Consider the following 18,132-nt stretch of genomic DNA (forward strand, 5'->3'; position numbering starts at 1 on the left):
GGTAGGAAGCTCGGGGATTTATGGAGGATCGCATATCGACCGGAGGATGACTTTGAAGCTTCTTTTTTCTCCCCCAGGAAGCATTTTATTAGTAGGGGAGATCTACTGATCAGACACATTTTGGTGGACGATATATGTTGGAGCCAAAATGAATGTTAGGGACTTTCCTTTCCTTACAGGCTCCATATTTGGTTTCAGCTTCGGTGTTTTATCTTAGAACAATTTGTGAAAATGGACAGATTATTAGTTTTTAATAGCCAACATCAGCCCAATAATACAGCAGGCTTGTATATTTGTTTGCATCCAGTGTGATCATGTGACATCTGTGAGCTGTAGTCTCAGGGCCGCTTAATGTTTTGGGCATCACACACACACACACACACACACACACACACACACAATTCCTAAGGATGTGTAGTGTGTCACCCTAACCCCTGTCCCTGCCTTATAACTAGGGATGGGTACCGGTATCCGGTGCCATGATGGCACCGGTTCTGACATAAACGGTAGTAACCAGACCGAAAAGCAGCGCACATTTCGGTGCTTTTTTTTCCTGAGATGTGATACACTTTAGATTCTAGCCAATCATTTTACGTTTCCGGGGATAGTAGGCGGGCCCAGGTACGTACGTTCTTTTAGAGCAGAGCTACAGATTAAAAATGCCTGCAAAAATGCAACAAGTGCTTTAAGGTGATACTGTGGAAAGGAGGTAACACCTGAAATCCGATGAAACACCTGGCGACACATAGCGTTTTTTTTAAAAGCCGAAAAATGCGCCGTATTTGATAGCTTGCTGCGAGACCTCACACCGAGCGCATCTACTGCAGGTGTGGTGCCTGTTATCGGACGAAGAGTTAGCAACATCCCCCAAAAATCCGAAGAGGAGAGTCCTGGCCCCTAGCCCTGCCAGTGTAGCAGAAATGATGAGGATGATGATGCAGCAGCAGCTGTTCTTCTCTGCGTGAGTAGCTTAATGTTGTTCGTGTATAATTTACGTTGAGTAGGCTAACCACGTTATTACATTAATGCATGTAAGGTGAACTAGCAAACATCATCATAGCTACATGCAGCTGTCTTCTTGTTTGATGCAGATACTCCCTTCACCCTGGCCAAAAAGGCTAAAATGACCAAATAAAAAGTGGGAAACAGTTAAACATGAGAGGTTTTTGGACAAAGTTTGTGTTTTTTCCATTGTTTAAGCTGCTTCCAGCCAAGAGTGATACCATATATGCCCTATAGCTGCAGAAAAGGCTAACATTGTTATCTTTTTACAAAAAACAGCTGAACATGAGAGGTTTTAGGATCAATTTTGTGTTCTCCATTCTTTAAGCACCGGTTCGAGCACCGGTTCGAGCACCGTTTAAGCACCGGCACCGTTTCAAAAGTACCGGTTTGGCACCGGTATCGGATAAAACCTAAACGATACCCATCCCTACTTATAACCCTACGCTGTTGCCAACAGCACCTGAGGCTATGGGACAGTGGGATACCTCGCTCCATCCCTGTGTGCTTTACTGCTCTTCCTTTCACCGTCTCACTCTCCTTTCCCTTTTAAAGCCTTTCTTAAATTGTAGTTTTATTGCTTTTATGGTGAAAGTGTTAAAAGGATTTGTTGGTGGATATGAAAGTTGATAATATTGTTACTTTTGCTTTAACTTGCCCTCAAATGGAACTACAACGTAAATGAATTTAAATGTTTTTAATCAAATTACATTTTAAAGGTTTTTTTTTTAAACTCTTGTCCTATTTAGCAGATGACCCCCCCCCCCCACCCCCCCTTGTTAGCATCTCTTTGGGTCATTCTGGATTGGGTTTCAAATGTTTTGTACAAAGTTTGTGGTTGTTTGATTTATTAAGGCGTAATCACCAAGGTTTCTCATCCGACCGAGTCTTCTAGACTCCTTTTTTGCTCATTATATTGTTTTTAGCAGTCATTTTATAATTAAATTTGACTTCAGGCATCTGGAGGTCTGATTAATATAGTAATTTACAATATGTGAGAAGCATCAAAGTTCGAATCATTAAACCCAGATGTGAGAATGTGTGTTTTACGCCATAGCTATGAAATGAGCACAAATCCCCTCTGAAACCCTGAGCTGTAACCTGACGTGCACGGCCCCGTAAGTGGAGCTTCACATCACAACCTGCTGATTGGCCTGTTGAGTACAATTCATTCCTCATGTGCATTTCCGGATAAGATAACTCTTTATTGTCACTGCACAGTCATACATAGTACAATAGTACAATGAAATTGGAAAACTGTCCTACGTCGGCACTACATATAACACAACACGACACGATATGACACATCACAACGCAACACAAACAACACAACACAGTATAATAACTTAGTAATAACAAAAGAAGAATAAGTGTGTTTGTATTGCACACTGTTATTATTGCACATTAATTATTATTGCACCTTGTTATAAATATAAATATTATTATTGTTATTGTTGTTTTAAACATTGTTACCTCCCCCCTAAAAAAGTCCAGGGAGGTAGCCAATCAGGTCAGCTATTTGCATTGATCAGGGCTGTTGCCCTGTTGTAAAAGCTGTCCTTAAGTCTATTTGTTCGGGACCTCAGCAGCCTGAACCTCCTGCCGGACGGCAGCAGCTTAAACACCCGGTGTCCTGGGTGTGTGCAGTCCCGTAGGATGCTGCGGGCCCTCTTGAGACAGCGAGTGCTGTGCAGGTCCTTCAGGGAGGGAAGAGGATGTCCAATGATTTTTGGGCCATATTGATGACCCTCTGGAGTGCCTTTCTGTGTGCTGTGGTGCAGCTGGAGAACCACACACCGATGCAATATGTCAGCACACTTTCAATGGAGCAGCGGTAGAAGACGGTCAGCAGCTCCTTCTTCAGGTCCATTTTTCTGAGGATTCTCAGAAAGTGGAGACGCTGTTGGGCCTTCTTTAAGACCGCAGAGGTGTTAGAGCTCCATTGGAGGTCTGTGTCTATGTGCACTCCCAGAAACTTGAAACTGGAGACCCTTTCCACGCACTCCCCGTTGATGCTGACAGGCTGCAGCTCGGACTTCCTCCTTCTGAAGTCAACTACCAGTTCTTTTGTCTTGGTGGTATTAAGGTCCAGGTTGTTATCTACACACCAATCTGACAGCCTCTGAACTTCAGCTCTGTACGCCGTCTCATCTCCCCCAGAGATGAGCCCCACCACGGTGGTATCATCTGCAAACTTGATGACTGTGTTGTCTGGGTGGGAACTAACACAGTCATGTGTGTACAGAGTGTACAGTAGGGGACTCAGTACACAGCCTTGTGGAGAGCCGGTGTTGAGGCTGAGGGCTGAGGATACGTTTGTGCCACAGTTTTTCAATATATCACTGAGAGAACAACAATCATAGCCTCAGTATGATGAATAATAGTCAAAGCATCAATGTAAGGACTCACAAATGTCAGCAAATTCCTGGGGGAAACTGTTGGAATGGACTTGAGGGAATGTGCAAACATAAAAACTGACCGCAACAAAGAGCAGGCAGTCGGGAAGGAAAGAAGTCCTAGCGTTGATTTGTTTGTCTCGACTGACACTGTACATAAAACACTGCGACGTGACCACGCAGTAATTAACACATAATTCACCAGCACAAACATTAATGTTGGCAACAGCGTCAGCCTCTTGTGCTGCTTACGTCGTAGGCTCTACAAAGATTCCCCACAGAGGTCTAAATCAGGCCTAAGGTCTTAGTTTCTAACTGTGAGCTGAGATTGTAGTGCTGAGACAAATAAAAATCATCCAAAGTCTACTGTGAATGCAGTATCTGTGATACCACATTAGGTAAAAACTGCAGCAGGGTAGAATTTTGGCTGTCCAGATGTCCTGGATGTTTCCAGGTTCAGTAGCTTGTGGGTTATTATAGGCCTAAAAATGTAAATGATGATACAGGATAGGGGAAAAAAATCCCCTCCAGCTTTTTAACCAGCGTTAAACATTGGGTTTGTTTTAAGTTTACCTATTAACATAATGTAAAGAGAATCAGGGGCATGCTATTGACTTTCACTATATCTACATATGCAAACACACAGCCTATAGAGAGACTAATAACAGGTCTCAGCAGCACACACACAAAATCAACAGGAGTCAACATGATTTTACATGCTGAGAATCACACCCATATTCCCGGCATCAACACACACAGTGAATACAGTTCTTGTAAAAACAAACTCTGATACACAAAAGGTGCAATTAACTCCAGTGGTTTACAGCCTGCTGGTGTAGCTAGCTTGTCATGGCGGGCCTCTGTTCGTCTCACTCTTTTGTCTTCATCATGGTGGCTTCAGTCCTGCATTTTAAACTAATGGTGTCTGCTTTCAGCGTAGGAGAACTTATCAAGCCTCTATTGTCCTTATCGTAAGAAAAAGTCATTTGTCCCTTTCACAATAGAATGGTATGACAAATGAGTTGAGGTTGGAGGGTAAACATGGTACTGTGTAGAGTTGTGATGAAACCTTGGGATTTCTCTCAGTGTTACAGCCTTTGAGTTTCTTGCTCTTAGTCCTTCGTGGCTCTCAAGGCTAATAAAGTGTTTTGAAGTCAAGTGGAATCGCCACAAAGCTGGTTATAACATTTTAGACAAATATCAGCGAGGTTTGCCTTCTTTCTTGTTGGTGCAGCTTGGAGCACACATGGTAATGACGCAACATCTCTAAAGTTAGAAATATCCTGTCTCAGAGTGACGCTGAAAAGCTAGTTCATGCATTTATTACTTCTTGGCTGGATGACTGTAATTCATTATTATCAGAGTGTCCTAAAAACTCCCTGCAAAACTTTCAGCTGATCCAAAATGCTGCAGTCATAGTCCTGACAGGGACTAGGAAGAGAGCAGATTTCTCCTGTATTGGCTTCTCTTCATTGGCTTCCTGTTAAATCCAGAGTTGAATTTAAAATCCTGCTTCTCACATTACAGGGTCTTGCATAATCAGACCCCATATTATCTTAATATAGTACCATATCACCCTATTAGAGCACTTCGCTCTCGCTCTGCAGGCCTACTTGTTGTTCCTAGAGTATTTAAAAGTAGAATGGGAGGCAGAGCCTTCAGTTTTCAGGCCCCTCTTCTGTGGAACCAGCTTCCAGTTTGGATTCAGGAGACAGACACTATCTCTACTTTTAAGATTAGGCTTAAAACTTTCCTTTTTGCTAAAGCATATAGTTAGGGCTGGACCAGGTGACCCTGAATCCTCCCTTAGTTATGCTGCAATAGATGTAGGCTGCTGGGGGACTCCCATGATGCATTTTCCAGTCACCTTTCTCACTCATGTGTTAATAGACCTCTCTGCGTTGAATCATACTTGTTTTTAATCTCTGGTTCTCTTCAACAGCGTCTTTTGTCTCATCTTCCTCTCCTTACTCCAACTGGTCGAGGCAGATGGCCGCCCCTTGATGTAGGGTCTGTGTTACAATGTAAAAGTGTCTCGAGGTGACTGTTGTTGTGATTTGGCGCAGTATAAATAAAGTGGAATTGAAGTGAATGATATAGCCTCCCTGATGATAGCACACTATAACAGCAGTGTATATATATATATATATATATATATATATATATATATATATATATATATATATATATATATATATATATATATATATATATATATATATATATATATATTTTTTTTTTTTTTTTTTTTTTTTTTCCATTTTCAATATTTACATTTTTTTTTAGTTAAAGTGGATATTTTATACGTTTCCTTATTTCTTTATTTCCTGTCAGACAGAGGAGGATAAAATAATTTCAAAAATTATCTTCAAGTTTACACACAGTGTAAATATTTCAGCAGAGGTTTGAGCTGTCACTGTTAAAGCATCATACCCAAAACAGAAAAAAGAAATGTTGATGTTCACAAAGCAGGAGGTGAATATACAAAGTTATCAAGTTTCCAAAGTGGATAGAACTGGAGTGAGGAGAAATTGGGAAATTCAAAGAGAGCCATTCAGCACAGAACAAGTCTGACAGAAGGAGGAAGTGAAGGTTTCAAAGATCGACTCTGCTAGACATGTTTAAAGACCCCACAAGGACTCCTAAGACACTCAGGAAAGACTGAGTGTCTTAAGACCAGGTTGTAAATTGTAGAAATTTTAGACTCAAAGAAGACAATCACATCAGAATCAAAATCCTGCACGGGGACACACTGTGAGGCCGCAGACCAAGACAAGCTAAAAGTCTGGCTTGATGTCTTCTGCAGAAGAGACACATCAAGTTGAAAACTACAACAATTTGTTGCTGTGTTTGAAATTATCATTCATATTAAATATGAACAAGCACTCTGGGAAAAATCTGTCAGAAACAATCTCGGGGTCTGTATGATGTCAGCGAGAGAGGAAAGTCTTAATAAGGTAAACTCGGGAGCAGCTCGGACTGCAAAGCTCACAGAAGCCCCACCTAGTTTAGATTTTCTGCTCGTGAGGAGCAGCAAGCCAGCAAAACAACACTTAAAGTTTCAGATAGTGAATGGACTGATCGCAGTATAATGCAGAGTATAAGATGAATTCAGACTATTAATGAAAGAAAAACACGTATTAACACTTTTTTATGTGTCTGTGGGACTGTATTCACTTCTTTTTACTTGGAGTCCACACTCTTTCCTCCACATCTGTATTTTTTTACAATCTTTATAAACTAACGTGGACTCTGCTGAGTGACGTGCACATGTTGTAATGCTCTTACAAACACAAAGGTCCTTCTCTCTTCCCAGTGACCCCTTCAATCCTGGACAGATGTCACTCTCTCTTTTTTTAAATTCCTCTTTCAGGCCTTTCTCGAACATGCGCACAATCTGCTGTCTCTCAGTGGACTTACTTCATGTTGCCTGCATGCTGTCAGCCCACATGGACTCTGTTTGTGGATAGTTGGTGTGTGTGTGAGTGAGACACAGTGGTAGATTGGACCAGACCGTTTGACCTAAAATCCGAATTGTTACTTTTTTAGCTACAAATATCCTATCGAGGATATCTGGATGCTCACGCGTGCTCCTGGTTAAATGTGTACACAGCCCTTGTTTCACTGAGCACTGAGTCTTTGTGATGAGTTACACCTAAAATTTAATGAGAAACATGGGCCCGAGTGTCACCGATGGCACAAAAACATGTGTAGTAATTAACCTCTTTTCCGGGCAGCATCTTTACAGAAAAGCAAGCCTCGCACACATACACAGATCACTTCTTTCTGTGGTTTCAGCTGTGACGCTGCTGCATTTTACCACAAATCTGTTTTCCTGTTAATGAATTTGAGAAGCTGGCTTTGTTTCTGTGGAGGTTTTAAGGCAGTTGACAGCTTGACAGTTGCAATGAAAATAGGAGTATATAGTACATCATAGTAAAACTATATACGTTTTTTAAAACAAATATTAGGACAAGCGTTTGGCTATTCCTCTGTGCAAAAACTGCTTCTTAATTAAAGCAGCCTACTTGGACAAAACAATGATGAAAATAAGCTTTTTTAACTCTTTATTGTATATAAACATCAAAAGCTCTGTTATTCTTCTGTTTAACAAGTAAATATACTTTGGCCTTAGAAACTAGTATTTAAGTCTTAACATGATTGTAGTACATACACATAAATGCATATTGTGTGTACTATAAATACCTAAATTATGTTGTTTAATAGCAGCCAAGCCACACAAATGTATGTGTACACAAACAGTACACACATGTGAGTGCAGTCAGACAAATGTAAAAAGGCTCAGCAGTAAAAATAAAGTCAAAGTCTGTGGTGTGTCTCGTAGGTTTAAAATGCCCAAAGGAAGGCTGAGTAGTTGGTAAACATGGCCACAACACCAACAAGTGGTTTGCAGCATTGCAGTGGTGAGAAGTTTTTCATGGGTTTAGCCTGCACATAGATGGATTCAACAGGCAATACAAGGATTTGCTGTTCTGTGCATTGCTAATTATTAAAGCATGAATGAATAATGTAGAGGTCAGTCTTTAGAAAGTTCCAGTAGGTTTGTTGATTTGTTGAAGTCTGCATCAGTGTGAGTGATTAATCTGTGCGACTTTAATTTATAGACTGTGATTGTTGGAACTGTTGAACTTTTATTAGAATATGACATATTTGTACACAATTTTTCTCTTTATCTTAGATGATATAGTCTTCAGTGGTAATAATATCTTATTGAGGCTAAACCTTGGCAGAAATGGGGTCAGGGAGAGACGCCCATCTACTGCGACCGGTTGGTGGTGATGGGACGGAGACGGGACAAAAGACACGCTGTGGAAGAGAGCCAGATATTACTAATAACTGATGACTGGATAAAGAGAGGTGTATGAACACGTAGTGAGTGAAGACGAAACACCCAGTGCATCATGGGAATCCCCCGGCAGCCTTCGTCTATTGCAGCATAACTAAGGGAGGATTCAGGGTCACCTGGTCCAGCCCTAACTATATGCTTTAGCAAAAAGGAAAGTTTGAAGCCTAATCTTAAAAGTAGAGATAGTGTCTGTCTCCTGAATCCAAACTGGAAGCTGGTTCCACAGAAGAGGGGCCTGAAAACTGAAGGCTCTGCCTCCCATTCTACTTTTAAATACTCTAGGAACAACAAGTAGGCCTGCAGAGCGAGAGCGAAGTGCTCTAATAGGGTGATATGGTACTACAAGGTCATTAAGATAAGATGGGGCCTGATTATTCAAGACCCTGTATGTGAGGAGCAGGATGTTTTTCCACACAGAAGTGGCTGATTCTACAGCTGGTGACTTCATGTTGGTTTGACCTGTCCTGTGACTCTTTAATTATACAGGTCATTTTAGACAGTATGAGCAAACAGCAGATAAAACCCTTTAGCTGGAGACTGCTTCACATACACTATAAGCTAATCTCCAAAATAAATCTGATGTCAAGGAAAGGGGAAAGAAAAGAAGCTTCCTTACCAAATACAGAAACTGCAAGTTTCCATGGAAAGTCATTTTTTCAGTCACATGATTGAGATCTCATTTTGGATTGAGTCTCCTCATATGTTGGCTTCCCAGCAGATTATCTTGCGGTTTAGAGTGGCGATGACAGGTTGGCGTTGCTGGCACCCTCTCGGACTGGCTCGGAGTTTGGTTGTAGCAGAAGGGCAGTTTTGGTGGAGCCTCGGCAGACAGAATGGCATAGTTGGCAGAGTAGAGGGTGGCAGGGCTCAGAATACACCAGACTGAGTTGTAGTGGACTAGACAGGTTGGCGTGTATGGTAATGGTGCAGAGAAGCGGCCCTGAACGAGGCAGTTTTGACACCTTCGGTCTAGCGGGAGGAAAGGTGTGTGCGAGCTGGGTGTGTAAATGTCATCACATTGTCTTATGTGTTCTTATGAATGTTCATGTATTCTTTGTGCGTCTCTTATTACGCTGTGGAAGGGCTCTCCCCTTAGCTTAGTACACCGGGTGTGTATCCACTGAACCAGGCACTCCTGCTTCCTGTTGGCCTCGGAGCCAACTTGTCGTTCTGCCAGCCATCGGTAACTTGGCACTCCTCCTCTTCCTTTTCCATGTGGCGATCACGTATGTCTGTCCACAAGGAAGGCTGTTAGGAATATGACATAAGGAAAGAGAGCGGATCATTTTCCTGCCTGAGCTTACGGGCACACATGTATTTTTTAAATTTTATGTCAGATTTATTTTTACATTCCTACTTGTCTCTGAGGAGTATGGTCAGTCTTTGCTAGGAGGTATGCATACAGCAAAGGTCACAGGTCAGCACATTAAAATAGCCATTACATACACATAACACATATAACTTATGCACAGCATTAACACCCCGCAGGACATTACTTACTTTAATAACGCTTTGTGCATTATGCTGCACAACAAGCACATCCTCTAAATACTGGTGATACAAAATGTGTCATAACAAAATAAATAATTAAGCCGCTTCGAGTGCTCCTCTTCCCATTTGTTCAGCAGCTGAGCCAGAGCTCGGACCACAGAATGAGCTGTGAGTGGTGGTGAAGCTCTTTGCCTCGTCTCTCTTGAACTTTAGCTCTTTTCACCATCGTAAATGCAGATAACAGTTGTACTGTAGAGAGGACAACTGTTCAATAAAACTCACAACTGATGCGTTATTTGGACAGTATGGATAAGTGCCCTCCTTAAAATGAATCAAAGGGCTTTGCAGGCAATTTTGCAGGTAGCACGTGGTAGAGCTGCACGATTAATCGTTAGAAAATCGCGATCTCAATTCATACTTATGTGCGATCTCATTTCCAAATGACAACGATTTAAAAAAAAAAAAAAGACGATGACGATTGTACCGCATTTTGATCCAGGACGTAATCTGCATGAAAACAAGCGCTCACTCTTCCTGCTCAACAAATGACAAGGGCGGAGCCTTATACCACGGGATACAGAAGCTGGCTGCTAAAATTGGCAGGGAAAAAACAACGGCGAGCACGTCAGGGATGACGAGAAAGTGACAGGAGAAAATCCGTCCCGGTCAACCACCCAAACATCAATAACGGGAACCTCATACAGCGCTTCCCTATACACGTCGAACTCCCGCAGGCACAAAGAAATTACGGAGGCTATTACTTATCACCTGACCAAAGATATGGCTCCATCAACACTGTGCAAAACCAGGGATTTAGGAAAATTATCAACACCCTAGACAAACGCTACACAGTGCCGTCCCGCAACTATTTTTCTATTGTTGCACTACCTGCTCTATACACGCAGTGCCTGTGGTGATATGTAGGTGTTCATGTAATAAGGTTTACCAGCAGGGGGCGCTGTATTTAAGAAAGCTCACGAATGAGCAACGGTGGAGACGGAATTTCAAGCAGTACAACATTTTGCGGCAACGACAAAATGTGAGACATTTGTTGTTTTTATGCTTATTTATTGTTTTTATCTTCAGCCTCAACTGTTACGAAGTTGATGTGCAGTTAATAAGCGCAATAAACATTTACACCGGAAAAGAAAATCGTGAGAGAATCGTGATCTCAATTCTAAGCAAAAAAATCGCGATTCTCATTTTATGCAAAATCCTGCAGCCCTAGCACGTGGTATCTTCTCCAATGGACTCGATATAGGTACTCGATTGATTAATGCTGGACTTAGGAGAAAGTAAATCAGGAGCAAAGTAGGACATATTGGACCTGGTTAGCTAGAACACTGGCTTTCCTATTTTTGTGTCTAAGGGACATCAGAGGTCAAGACAGAATTTGAAAGCATATCTAGAATACATGGTCAGATGAAGGAGCTCTTTGAATGTGCGTATGCAGCATCTATCTAACATGACACTAAAACATAGTTCTGTATGCTTTGCTCGGCACATGAAATTAATCTCTTTTATCTTCTTGCTACCAATCAGTGCTTTAATGTAATGTAATGTTATGCAGGCCTAATAATCCTGTATGCTTGATACAAAAGGAAAAACTGGACTTGCTAATGGCCTTTTAAACAATGAAAGCTATAAACCGATATAATGGCGATTCAGTCAGATTACCGAGTTAAGATCTGAGGTTTATTGTCAGTCTGTTTGGTGATTATTTTGATTTACTGATAATTTCCCGATAACAGGAAATGCCCTCAAGTAGCCTGTTTCGTCATATCAACAATCCAACCTCAATTCATCGGTTGAGTTTATCCCCACATGTGTAATCCTGTGACTTGTCGATATGTTTTTATTTTATTTTTTTAATCATAATTGTAAGAAAATTAAACTTTGGCAACATCATTGCTGTCACACATTTTCCCAGAAACACCAGGTGTTTACCTGTGCTTCGTGGATGTGCCTGTTCTAAGAAAATGAACAATATAATTTGACACGCAAAACCTAAATAAGAATGTAAAGAATGGGAGATGACTCAAATGAAGATTTAGTTACTGCTGTTTTTTTGTTCCATCCTATAATCTCATTAACAATACTAAACTTCCTCAAGTGTTCCTATGTCATGTTTACTTTGGGCTTTTATCAGTTTCTGCACAACACTATGTCATCTGTTGTTCTGGGACTGTTTATGTGCTGGAAAATGCATTAACAACAAGCACTGTGACCGCTTGTTGAGCCGAGATACTCAGGCTATTTAAGGGTAGTGCCATGAGTATTGCAAACACTAGGTTTAAAACAACATGTTCTCTCTTTCTGCCTATTTGTTTGTTCTGGTTCCCATGGAGACCTTCTCTCATCACTGCGTGTTATGGCAGAAAGCTCTTGACCCGTTTTCCCGCTCAGGCGTTAAGAGGTCACACCGGTCACAGTCGACAACCCAATGAAGCTGGTTGGTTTCCACAAATACATTTCCTCTGCACATGCGGATAATTACACACATTTCTGAGCCTTATATTTGTCTTCCTTTTTAAGTCACTTCCTCCAGTCACACATAAAAATCGACTTTTGTAAAACTGCTCTGACCAAGACACAATAAAAACTGAAGGTAAACAGCATTCGTGTTGCCGATCGTTGTGGCAGATAAAGAGTCATAAAATCTTGCAGCATAGATTTCCCCCCATTACGACACCCTATACCAGGTAAAAGTAGACCTTAACCGTCATGCACAGCTCCCACTTTGTCTGCCGATCTTAAAGCACCACCCCGTGACTTCTTTTTCAGGCTAAAATCAGGCTGTTATACACATCTCTGCATATATTAAAGAGAAAGTCATACACAGAGTTTCCATGAGGCCAAAGGCGAAGAGGTTAAAATGAGGTGATGGAATTTAGCGTAACAGAGGGAAGATGTATAACAGCCCCTCACACGTTCAAATCGTCCTTTGTGTGCGTTTAAGTGTGGCCTGTCTCTTGCCCATCAAGCTCTGGTGTCATCTTTCTGCCATCTGCCACTGCCATCCTACTGACATGCGCGCACAAGCGCACACACATGTGTGCACGCACAGCTTTCCTATAACACTCTGTCTATTCAAAGCTTCTCTTCTCTTTAGTTTTGTGTCTTTTCTTTTTCAATATGTTCTGTTAAACACACAAAGGAAGCCGGCGTTGCCCAGGAATTCAAGAAATGCATTTACTGTGTTTGTATGTGCGATATGAATATTTAATTCAGCCCTTCCCTTCATCATGTATTAGTCATAGGACAGTCTGCTTAGGCTCAAAATAGTGCCTAGCAACCCAGAAAAACAAAATCCATAGTAGTTGTGGGTATGTCATGTACTGCTGCTCGATCATGTGGCCACAGCACATGGTCTCCTTTCACATTTTCCTTTTCTTCCACACTTTCTCTTTTCTTTCCGCATGTCTGTCTCCAATGATTCAAGAAAACGATGAACATTTTTTTTGATATTGTGATTTCCATTCACACTTACTATTTGCTTTTCAAATTTGCTAAGCATTGTCGATTTTATATCAGTTGTTGTCGTTTTTTGCTCGTCTGGCACACATTTTTAACTCTGACAGCCTGCTGTGTTTGTGCTCGCACCCACTGAGCATAGACAAAGTTAGACATTTACTACATTCTAAGAGTTTGCTTCCCAAAAGTGGTGATAATTGCAGGATTACTGACCCCACCATGAATACCAGCTGCCAGTCTTAAAGATAAACTAATGTAGGCTGAACGAAGCTGAGTAGAAATATGGCAGCAAGGTTGTTTTCAGCACAAGAGCTTGAATTCAAGACCACGGAGCACCAGAGTGACAGTTTGCAAAAGCAAGCATAAACTGTTTGCCGTTTGACGGCGTCGCCCAAAAGCTGAAATTTCTTCATTGAGGTAACCTTGGAAACGCTCTAAAATGTATATTAGCTGCCTTCTTAAAATTCAGTCCAGCAGGCTAATTATAACTCTGTGTGTCCTGTACAGTCAGTAAGTGTTGGTGATCACATCCCTGTACTGAACTCGTATAACTTAGTCATGAAATAAAACATAACACTGTTGTCACTTGATGCCAGTGTGACTGATATTGTGAATCACTTGCTAAACAAGAGTCTTAGGACAAAACAAAGCTGCAGTACACAGAAGAAGAGCTCGAATATCTGTTGATAAATGTTGGAGGGCTGTTATGAATGATGGAAGATTAAATGTGACGTTTGCTTGATATAAGTTTATGTTTAACTTGCCTCTAACAACAGTGAACAAAAGGGTTTACAATTCACTACATACACTGACGTGAAAGCTGAGAGTCGGCACTGCTTCACTTTCACTATTTCATTATAAGCCCAGCATACTAGAGCCCCACTCCCACACACTGCGAGAAAAATCCCCATACTTTTTGACCACACTACAGTACATGGTATAATCTTCTTTTTTTAAGGTCTTAGCACCTGATAGTAGGTCAAAGTCTTAGGCCGTATGAGAAAATTTAAAAGTGGATAATAAATACAATTTAGAAATATATGTTAGCAGCGGTAAGAATGGGAATACAGGAAAAAAAAACTGTGTTTTTAAAAAAAGGGATATGTGTAAAATGTAAATAAACTATATCTAATGTAAAATGCTAAATTATCCAGGCTAAAGAGGGAAAAAGATATTAAAGCTAAATTATATTAGAGCTACATTAGTGTATGTGGTATGAGGAACTCACACATCTGCGAAGGCACCTTTAATGCTTAATGATTTATATAAAGGTTGTGGAGAAATATACTGACACCCATGAATCTCTTTTCTGGGGAGGATTTTATTGTTTCAGCAAGACAATACCAAACCTCATTCTACACCTGATACAGCACAAAAAGAAAGTTTCTGGGTGCAAAACTTACTCATTGAAAACTTTTAGACCACCATCCTCAGTATGTCCTGAAACTATGAAGTAGAAGTAAATTAGAAACAAAGTAAGCTGTAAATTGTTGAGCAGCTGAAATTCAGACTAGAGTGGATGTGCGGGGAAAGCTCTTTAAAAACCAGGAAATCTTCCTTTCAAATCTCAAATGCTTTCATCGTCTCTCGTGTGTTTTGAAAGCTGTTGCACAGATCCAGTCCTCAGTTTCAGCAGCTGTTGTCTTCCAATTAGTTTCCAATAAAATGTAGAGTTTTGGAAATTACTGAATTCTCTTTTATTACATTTTTGTTAAAGGCTAGTCCAGGACTGAATCACTTGCTAATTGTTTTATTATCACATGCAGCTAATAATTACACATGCACTCCACCATACGACAGGGGCCTGGCATGGAGGACATGTGTAATGGACAAGGCTTAAGTCTAGTTCTGGACTTCCAGCTTTCTGTACTACATCATGCAGTTTGGATTCCTAAAAGAAGCCGGAAACATTGTTAAAATCTCCTGACATATTGATAAGTACAGTCATAAGTACAGCAGGCCTCCTTTTGAGCAGACATCTGTAGCAGTGAAGCCAGATTAAGAAAGCCTGAAGACTGATCCATTTAAGAAGAGACTTTGATATTGTGCTTGTGAATGCTTTTAAGTCATCTTCAGTACTTTTCTACTCAGATTTCACTAATGCTAATTTCATAAGCATCCCAATATAAATATTAATACTCTCACTAATGAGGGCTTGCAAAGATGACTGAAATTAATCCTACTTAACTTAATCCAATCCTGCACAGTCCATGCAAAATTGAGAATTAATTTTGAATTCTATTTTAAAGTTATTTTGTTGCCACATTAAAGACCATATTTAGCCCAACTTTTCCTTCTCTCTGACAGGTGGATTAACCAGCACGGAGAAGCCTCTGGAACTTATTAAACCAACGGCACACAACCATGTTGGTAGGGCTTATTTGTCTGTGTAACTGCATGTGTGTGAACTGTGTTTGGATCGGTGGTGATGGCTTGGATCAGTCTTGTCATTGTTTGGATTCACCGTACAAATTTTTATTACAGGTTTTTACAGGTTGGTCAGAAATGATACTCGGGTAGTCGATGACATTTAAACCAAGCTCTCAAATGGTAATAAGGGGCCAAAAAGTTTGCAGGGAAAATATCCCCAAAATTCATTACACCACCATCCAAACTGTTGGTTCCAGGGGGGCTGGATCCACCTTAGCCTCAGTTTCCTGTTCTTAGTTGACAGGAGAAGCACACGGTGTGGTATGTCTGTGAAGGTTCTCAGTCATTCAGGTCATCGTAGTCTAAGGAGCTTGCAAAGAAAAGCGTCTGGACTTCTTTAAGTTGCTTGAAGATGTTTCACCTCTCATCCGAGAAGCTTCTTCAGTTCTAAGGTCAAATGGTGGAGTCCTAGATTTAAGACCTGTGGGAGATTCCCCCCCGAAGAGGGACAATGGACCCCCCCTGATAATCCTCTACCTAATCACATGAGCCAAGGTGCGAAAACGGGTGTAGGCCACAGTCAGCCAAGCCCCACCCCATCATGTGATTTTCTGAGGTCAGATGGTCCAGGGTGTGAGTGGGCGTTAAGGCGTCTGGGAAGGGATCTCAAAACTGGATTATAGATGACAGACAGTTGGTGCCGTAAACCACCGCCTCTGTTCAAAGAGGGTCGCTCACAGTGGACATAGATGGCTTCTTCCACTCCTCTTTCAAACCATCATGATGTGGTGTTCTGCTGCTACAGCGCATCTGCTTCAAGGTTAGACGTTTTGTGTGTTCAGAGATGCTCTTCTGCGTATCTTGGTTGTAACGACTGGTTATTTGAGATCGTGTTGCTTTCCTATTAGCTCAAAACAGTCTGGATAATCTCCCCTCATCTCAACGGGGCTTTTTCACCCAGAGAGCTGCTGCTAAATGTATATTTTCTCTGTGTTGGATCATCGTAGAGATGGTTATGTGGTGAAAATCCCAGCAGATCAGCAGTTTCTGAAACACTCAGACCAGCTTTTCTGGCACCAACAAGCATGCCACGTTCAAAGTAAATTCAATCACTTTTCTCCGCTCTGTTCTGTTGCTCTGTTTGAACTTGAGCAGGTCATGTTGACAGTCTGCGTGTGCACATGCGCTGAGTTTCTGGCATGTGATTACCTGATTAGATACTTGGATGATGAGCAGTTGAACAGGTTATCCAGTACAATTAATTCAGTGGTGTACATCTTACATGTGTTTACTGAGAGCTGAGCAATTGATCCAGTCTTGTCCTTGGGTCGTGTACACCACAGGTGATTACAGAACATTAATGCTCAGAGGTGATCAGGTTTCTCTTGCTTGCTAATATGTGGCTTAAGAGTACACCCTGTCAGTGTCTGATTATGAGGGAACTTATCATTTCGGCCCAGCCATGCAATCATTTCCACTAGCTGACGTAGCGTGTTGTTTTTAGTACATGACAATTTGCTATTCAGTGACAGACTCCGTTTAGAATTCGCTCTGCGTGTGTCACTTCATGTGCATTTACGCGAAAGTGCACGTGGCACAAGCAAATTTGGTTGGAACTTCATCTTCTTGTTGACAGGAACGTAGGATGATCGTGCCACATAAGCCATGTCATCAACCCACAAGCGGTATGTTTGTCCCATGTGGCAGGACGAAATGCTGATGCAGCAGTGATGTCACAGATATGGGTGCCAAGGCTCGGAGCCGTAGTCTGCTAATAGTATGTTTCATTGCCTGCAGTGGTGACCCACGTAATGGCATAAACACACAGACAGACGCATGCACATAGACAATGGTGCAGACGTTTTAGGCATTCGTGATCTTTAGATTGGTATCCATCCCGCAGTACTTTGAGGCGGAAAGCTTACTGGTGCCAAATACAAAGCACGAGAGTGATTGTAAAGGACTAACTTCAGTGACAAGAAGAACCATGAATCCTCCGGATTGTAAGGCCTCTGCTTTGATCTCGACAGCAATGAGTCAGTCCAGGAGACACGAAAACAACTCAACCGACTGCCTACATCCATGTATTTAATAAAACCCAAAACAACAAGTGGCTCTCAGAGGCTTTCAAGTTTCATTTTAGTTTTCATTTAAGTATATGAGTGAAATTGAAACAGTGTTTTTAGAGTTTCTTAGCAAAGCTGTAAATCTAGAAAGTTTTAGTCTTCCATAAAATTTGATGTCTGCTCGAAAGCTTTGGTGTAATTATGCGTTTATTGGAGCTTGGAGCATAATATAATGCATGTACAAAATTATACCCCATTAGACCAACACACTTTATCCCCTCCTGCTCTACTCCTCGGTTAACTTTGGGCTAGATGCCTGCCTTTGTTGAGCTGGTTTCTATAATATGGAGAGAAATGTACTTAATGATATTGACATTTACAAGTCTTTAACTGACTCCCTAATGAGAGAGCGAAACAGAAAGAATATGAACGTGTGGGCGAGTGAGCAAACTGAAAGGGGAAGTAA

General features: G+C 41.3%; 1 protein-coding gene across 3 annotated transcripts in view; it reads left to right on the forward strand.

Moving 5' to 3' along the window:
* The window catches only part of hdac4 (histone deacetylase 4), a 148,316-nt gene that overhangs the window by 48,774 nt on the left and 81,410 nt on the right, over positions 1-18,132 (forward strand). For 2 of the 3 annotated variants that reach the window (XM_085135190.1, XM_085135189.1), the window contains exon 3: positions 15,538-15,600. The exons of the other annotated variant lie outside the window; for it this stretch is intronic. In XM_085135190.1, coding sequence (XP_084991316.1) covers positions 15,538-15,600 — 63 coding nt within the window. The remainder of the gene's footprint in view (positions 1-15,537; positions 15,601-18,132) is intronic. 3 annotated transcript variants of the gene reach the window in all.

This window comes from Neolamprologus multifasciatus, chromosome 16 (genome assembly GCF_963576455.1).
Source record: "Neolamprologus multifasciatus chromosome 16, fNeoMul1.2, whole genome shotgun sequence".
NCBI classification, from domain to species: domain Eukaryota; kingdom Metazoa; phylum Chordata; class Actinopteri; order Cichliformes; family Cichlidae; genus Neolamprologus; species Neolamprologus multifasciatus.